Source organism: Nansenia antarctica, assembly GCF_963989245.1.
Source record: "Nansenia antarctica genome assembly, chromosome: 5".
NCBI classification, from domain to species: Eukaryota; Metazoa; Chordata; class Actinopteri; order Argentiniformes; family Microstomatidae; genus Nansenia; species Nansenia antarctica.
In genome coordinates this window covers 17080260-17087022 of record NC_137690.1, presented here as the reverse complement: position 1 = coordinate 17087022, position 6763 = coordinate 17080260, and the positions used below count along the sequence as shown (strand labels likewise).

The following is a 6763-nucleotide window of genomic DNA, read 5'->3' as shown; positions in this document are numbered from 1 at the left end:
GGGGTCCTGCTGTCTCCTGCTGCCCGCCAAACGCTCTGACTGCACCCCCCTCCTCCTGCCGCCCCCACCTCCATGCCCGGGGAAGCCATTCATCCCGCCGGGGAACCCGAAGCGTCCGAACGGGGCAAACGGGTCCTCCATGTCGTCCATGTCTGTGTCCATCTCGTGGTCATTGTTGTGGTCGTTGTTGTGGCTCGAGAACCCATTGGAGCGGTTGTGGTTGCGGTTGCTGTGTCCAAAGAACATGTCGAAGGGGTTGGAGCCTCCAAAGAAGGAGGCGAAGGTGGCGTGGGGGTCCCCATGGAAAGTGTAGTGGTACGATTGAGAACCAGGACCACCGGAGTGACCGCTCCCACCTGTCTTTAGACCTGAGAGGAAGGGAGAGGAACAGACATGAGGCTTTTGAACACACACATATATGCACGAGTACACACAGACAACCTAAGCATATTGAAAGTCTGTATGCAGATGTATGTAATAACTTCTAAGGAAATGGAGAGAGCATTGGAGTGTCAGAGTTTTTTATAGCAGGCAGAAGAGTGAATCCCCTCATGGGTGCAAGTATTCCCACAGGGTTAGGGGGGGCATTGGTCTCAGGTTCAGGTTCAGGTTCAGGTTACGTTATTTACCCGTAGGTACTGTAGATTTGTTTTGCAGTACACGTCATTCATGTTGACACACATTTTAGAAACAACAGACAGTAGACAAACAAATAAAAGTACTCAATGTTCCAATCCTCACTGAAAACAAAAGATAATTAATCTAAATAATTAATAAAATAATCTGTGCAATGTTGCTATGACTTGTTTTTCTGAGAGATACTGGAACAAAGTTATATTCATATCGCTTTGTTCTGCACTTTGGGGACTATAAACCTTCACCCAGAAGGAAGAAGCTGAAATTCTCGGTGCATGGGAGTTGCCAATTAAAATGGAGCTAGTTATCCACTGTAACTGTCTGGTGTACAGGGACACTGGGTTAAGATGTGACTCACCAATCAGCCTACTAGACCATTTTGACAATTAGAGTCAGAGAGGTTCTGTTCTTTATGGATAGGTTTCCAAACCATGGAAAATCGATTCAATAAAAGCACGGTAGAATAAGGTCACCATTGTTTTGTCAATGGGGAAATAGGACTGTTTCCTCAAACAAAACAAACGCTGGCGCCCCTTTTTGCAGGCAGCTTCACAATTTGCTTCAAAGTTCAGTTTTAGAGTCATTAATTGTCCCGATATATTTGTCAAATTGCACACATTCCACTGTCTGACCCATAATGGATGTGGCTTCATGTGTGTTGGCATGCCTCCTAAAATCAATGATCATGTCTTTTGTCTTAGATATGTTTAATTGAAGATAGGACTCCTCACACCACTTGACAAAGTCGTCGATGACCGGGCTGTGGCTGGTCTCATTGTCCTGGAGCCACTAACAATAACAAGAGTCATCTGCATACTTTAAGATGGTCCTATTTTCACACCTGCTCTGACACATATTTGTGTAGAGGATAAATAATAGGGGTGAAAGCACACATCCTTATGGGGAGTCTAGTCTGAGTCTGGTACAGGAACTGATAAGGCTCTCCCCTGCTCTGCACGAACACACCACGTCACTGCTATTCATATATTCGCCACCTCATGGATTCAGTCGTGTCTGACTGAGATTTAGAAATACACTCTGGAAAGAGCTGGTCAGACAGAGAGAGAACACCCACCCACACACCCAAATATATATATACACACACACACACACACACACACACACATGATCAGACAGGCAGAGTTTTCAGTAATGAGAAGCAGAAGGTGAAAGGTCCGCAGGCTAAATAAAGATATGGGTCTGCTCAGTGTTCTTATTCACTCACAGATAGAAGCAGCTTAAAGACAACTGTAATAATCACACTACACTCTCAGAGCAGTGAGCGTACACACACACACACACACACACACACTCACTCACCCTCCTCTCCTAGCTGGTCATAGATGACTCTCTTCTTGGGGTCACTGAGGACTTCGTAGGCTTCAGCAATCTCCTTAAACTTCTCCTCTGCTGTGGCGTCGGTGTTCTTGTCCGGGTGGAACCTCAGTGCCATGCGGCGGTACGCCTTCTTGATCTCCTCCTCATTAGAACCCTTGGGGATGCCCAGGGTCTTGTAGTAGTCCTTCCCCATGGTAACACACTCAGTGGAACCCCACAAGACAGGCCGCTTTCTCTGGAGGGTGACAGAGAGACAACAACATGTGAAGCGTAAGGGCTTCATAGCCTAGTATAGTCCTTCTCTGTAGCTGCAACACAATATTGTCTTATACAACAATATACAACAAATGATTGTCCTTTAGACGTTGACAGAGTATGCAGTCTTTTTTAATTAGTTATTTGTTAAAGTGTGTTGCTATGGAGATGAAGTAGGCAATACTATGTTCATAATGGTTATGTATCGCTGTGTTGCCATGGTAGTGTAGTACAAATCTGATATTTATGTCATATGATGGAATTCCCATCTGACAGGATCAGCAGTGCTAACTTCATCATAGGCTTCTGCACTCCAGCTCAACTCATGTTAGACGAGGAGGACATGGGATGGATCCACAGGAATGCCATTCAAATTCTGAACTGGGTTTCAGATGGAATAGGGTTGGATCCAAACCCAATGGGGCAATCCCATAGGGAGAGAGAGAGCGACACTCAATCCCAGGGTGCCTGTAGGCGTTGCTATCTGGAATTTATAGAAGTCTGTCTGGTAACATCAAAACCGCATTGCTGTTAATGGAACAGTGTCCATGCGTCTGTCAGCGACAAAACAGCAGCTTGCCTGACTAACACACTGACTCGCAGGAAGATAATACAAATCATATCCCATCAAAATGATGGTAATGATGATGTTCATTATAAACTCAGATTGCAGATCTAAACCGTTATCTATGCAGTGGAGACCGAGACAAAGAGACGGCACCGGGCACCGGCTGATGCGCTCGAGTCGAGGCGCGCCAAATGGAATAGTCTATTCTGATCGCTCCCGTGCAACCGGAAAAAATGATGTCAGCGACAGCAGTAAAAATGATAGGAAATGAGTGTCAGTGTTGAACAAATGGATGGTAGAAAATAGATACGTTATACACAGGCTGTACCTACTATAATAAAAGGAGCCGATAAAACTAGCACACAAGGATGAAACGAAACGGTTCCTACCGGTGATAATTCTCAGGAGTACAGCAGGGAGATTAGATGGCCATGGCAGTCTCTCTCTTTCTCCCTTTCTTTCTTTCTTTCTTTCTTTCTTTCTTTCTTTCTCTCTCTCTCTCTCTCTCTCTCTCTCTCTTACACACTCTCTCTCTCTCTCTCTCTCTCTCTCCCTCTATCTCTTATCTCCCACTCTCTCCCTGCTGCCCCAATAATATTCCATTCGGATCTTTAACACGTGACGTCATGGCGCCGAACCACTCAACGGTTCTGAAATAGCCGGTGACAGCAGAGGGCTTGATGCCAGCGCTCACTTGGTACGAATTAAATCTCAATAAAACAATAGAATACATTTAATTAGGCCTACCACCACCAATAAAGGACTCAAAATCAAATAGTTACGCAGACGCCCCCCCCCCCTTTCACAAATTGGCTCAATGGCAACATAGACATTATTACTCAAGGACAGTACATTAACAACAGTAATAACTTTCAGAATACAAAAACTCCATTAGTGTAGTAGTACTACAGAACATTGAAATAGTAGCCTGCAGCCCGCTGTCCCGCAGCTGAGAGAATGAATCCCTGCTGAATGAAATCCTTAGGCTATATGCAAAACCAGTAGGTCTTCGTGACGTTAGAATTATATAAGGTTCTATCTCCATTTTTGTCAAAATTGAGTTTTTTTTACATAATCTGATCCATTAGGTGTTTATTAATGCCTGTGTGGTGTTAGTAATTAATAAAATACAGAGGTTCCATCTCACAGAACATAATGGAATGTAAAAACGTTGACGCTCAATATCTCTGAACTACCCTAAACAGAGATAGAACCTTATAATTCTAAGCTCACGTCTTGTTGGCCATAATATGGTTTATATTATGGTCAATATTATTACTATAGGCCTGGATCAAAACTTAGGACTCAAAAAAGAACTAGAAGAGCACACATAAAATACACAATTTAACTCAATAGGCCTAACTGAAGTTGTAACTTCATCTTACCCCCCGGTCTCCCGCGGACGCGGTTTGATTGATTGATTGAAAACTTTATTAGAAGATTTGCAGAAGTAGGTACATGAAAGTACATATTACATACAAGGTCAACTAACAGGATAAAAACACAAGAAAGCCACTGGCTTATTTCAATTGGGGTCCTTGATTCTCAATCAATGTAAAACACAATGTAAAACACGCAGTTCACACTTTCTGCTCTCTAAACCGAAGTGGGTCCAGATAATAAGAACCATAGTAATAGTTACCTTACTGTCCAGTCCACTCGGTTAATCCGTATCCAATGTGTTTTGGTAGCGCCTGACTCTCTGGACGGTACCGCCTGTCTCTTGCGCTCCTTCGTGCGACAGCTGATGATTCGGCGGTGAACTCCGCCTGTCCGTGTTGGTAGACCCGCCCACTGGCCGCACATGGGGGGACACCAATCCTCCCAAACTCAGAGAGAGGACATGTCTTGGTCGTTCTATAAATTGATTATTCTAGGGAGATAATCTGGCTCATTGATGGGTGGGTTTATCTTAAATCAGATCCATCAGAGTCTGTTCATTAACTCAATCAACTCAGTCCACCCCCTCCTACATTCTTTGGCAGATACAGAGTCTGAGGTAAGGACATTCTGTGACATTTCTGGATTCAGAAAGAAAAACAAAGACATATTTGGGAAGGCAGTCTCTGTGCGTGTCTGTGTGTGTGTTAGTAGCAGCAGAGCAGTCATCTGTATGCCCGTGGATGGTGCTGTAGCCTGTAGCTAGGCAGTGTATGAGAGTGTGCCCCTGTTGTATGACACACAGGCAGACAGAGTGGGGGTATAAACAATAGTGGGCCATGTGATCGTCCATTGTTAGAGAATCTTTTCTCTAACGACACCACTGCAGAACACATTAGCTGCCTGCTCTGCACTTCTCGAACAACAGCAGACGATGATGTCTTTCTCCCATACATGCACTTTCCTAACTCAGAACTTCATTGATTCACACCACCCTGACAGCGGAGAGAGAGGTAGAGCAGTGAGAGGAGGGAAGGATGGAGGGTGTTTCTATCCAAGTGCACACTCAGTAGGAACACACACATCACAGAAGCACGACTACCGGTACTCTCTTCAGTCTGGATGAGTGAGAGGGATAGAGGGAGAATAGGAGAGTGAGAGAGAAGGAGAGTGAGCAAAAGAGAGAGAGAGGATGAGTTAGACATTAGTGAGTCATGCCACTCTCCTGGGATGCTGAGGAGGTGTGTGAGAGGTGGGTGACTCAAGGGAGGTCTGTCTGTCTGACTGAGACTGTGTAGTGAGGAAATCATGTTAAGGTGTGTGGTGTCACAGCTCTATCTAACTAGTTGACCAATAGTCAACAGAGAAGCATTCCTGTGAGCCCAGCTGAGCATGGCTATGGCAGAGGGTGGAACTGAGAGCCAGTGCAGCTGTCACACAAGGCAGCTGGCAGCAGATTTCTCTAAGGATATGGGCCTGACACTAAATGTACAGGCTATACTGGTGCTGGGACTACCAATCAAGACAATAGAGCAAATAAACAATCCTTGGCGATATTCTCCAAAGTGATTTTTTTCCCTTTGGTTGAGAAAAGTAACTTTTGGGAGTAGTGTGTGTACAGTAAGACTCCTGAGCTCTGAACACATCAAATACACAAAGGATCTATGAGTGGGAGAGCTGTGTGTCTGGGTGGGTTCTGTGTGCTCTACTGAGTGCTGTATGTATGTGTGTGTATGTATGTATGTATGTATGTATGTATGTATGTACGGTATGTATGTATGTATGTGTGTGTATGTATGTATGTATGTATGTGTGTGTGTGTATGTATGTATGTATGTATGTGTGTGTGTGTTTGTTTGTACTGTACAGGAAGGCACTAGACACCATTATGGCTGACCCAATGTTTGTTTCCATGACGACACCAGGATCTGCCAGACAGTGTCCTCTGAGCATGCTCAATCTCAGCCCGGTCTTTTTGGAGTTTGAGTGTGTGTTTTTGTGTGGTTGTGTCCGTGTGTGTGTGTGTCTGAGCATGGTCTATCCAATCTTACACCCTAAGGAAAAGTTTTTTCTGTATAGCATTTGATGTACTGTATGATCCAGCACAAGCTCAAAGATTTCAACAGCAGGGGGTTCACATAAGGCAAAATCTGTGGTTTCGACAAGAGACAGAATACGTGCGCGCATGTGTGAGTGTTGTAGCATCTCTCCCCTCAGTATGCTGGGCTCAGAACACCCCGTTCTCTTCATCCTGCATCCATGGAGACCGCCAGCCTCTGATGACAGCCTGTCTCTCCCAGACAGTGAGGTGGGAGACGAATCACACACACGCACATGGCAGAACGTCAACTTCTCCACCCGCTAATGTGCACACAGATGGAGAGGAACAGTGAAATGGTAAGAGGGAATAATAAAGGGATGATTGAGGCGACACACACTGTACACTGCTTATTTCAGAAAAGCATTTATTCCACATCCTATAAACCATCTGTATATACACAGGCTATATAGATTATATAACCCATCTATATATACACAGGCTGTATAGATTATATAACCCATCTATATATACACAGGCTATATAGA

The 6763-nt window shown here is 44.5% G+C and overlaps 1 protein-coding gene across 1 annotated transcript in view; it reads right to left on the bottom strand.

Annotated features, from left to right (window-relative positions):
* The window catches only part of dnajb5 (DnaJ heat shock protein family (Hsp40) member B5), a gene marked incomplete at its 3' end in the record, with an annotated part of 6650 nt that extends 3395 nt beyond the window's left edge, over positions 1-3255 (bottom strand). Inside the window, exons 1-3 of the mRNA XM_080530900.1 lie at positions 3187-3255; positions 1957-2209; positions 1-368 (exon numbers count right to left, since the gene is read on the bottom strand). The exon at positions 1-368 is cut by the window's left edge and continues 306 nt beyond it. Coding sequence (XP_080387026.1) covers positions 1-368; positions 1957-2167 — 579 coding nt within the window. The 5' untranslated portion in view covers positions 2168-2209; positions 3187-3255. The remainder of the gene's footprint in view (positions 369-1956; positions 2210-3186) is intronic.
* Between the last annotated feature and the right edge of the window lie 3508 nt (positions 3256-6763).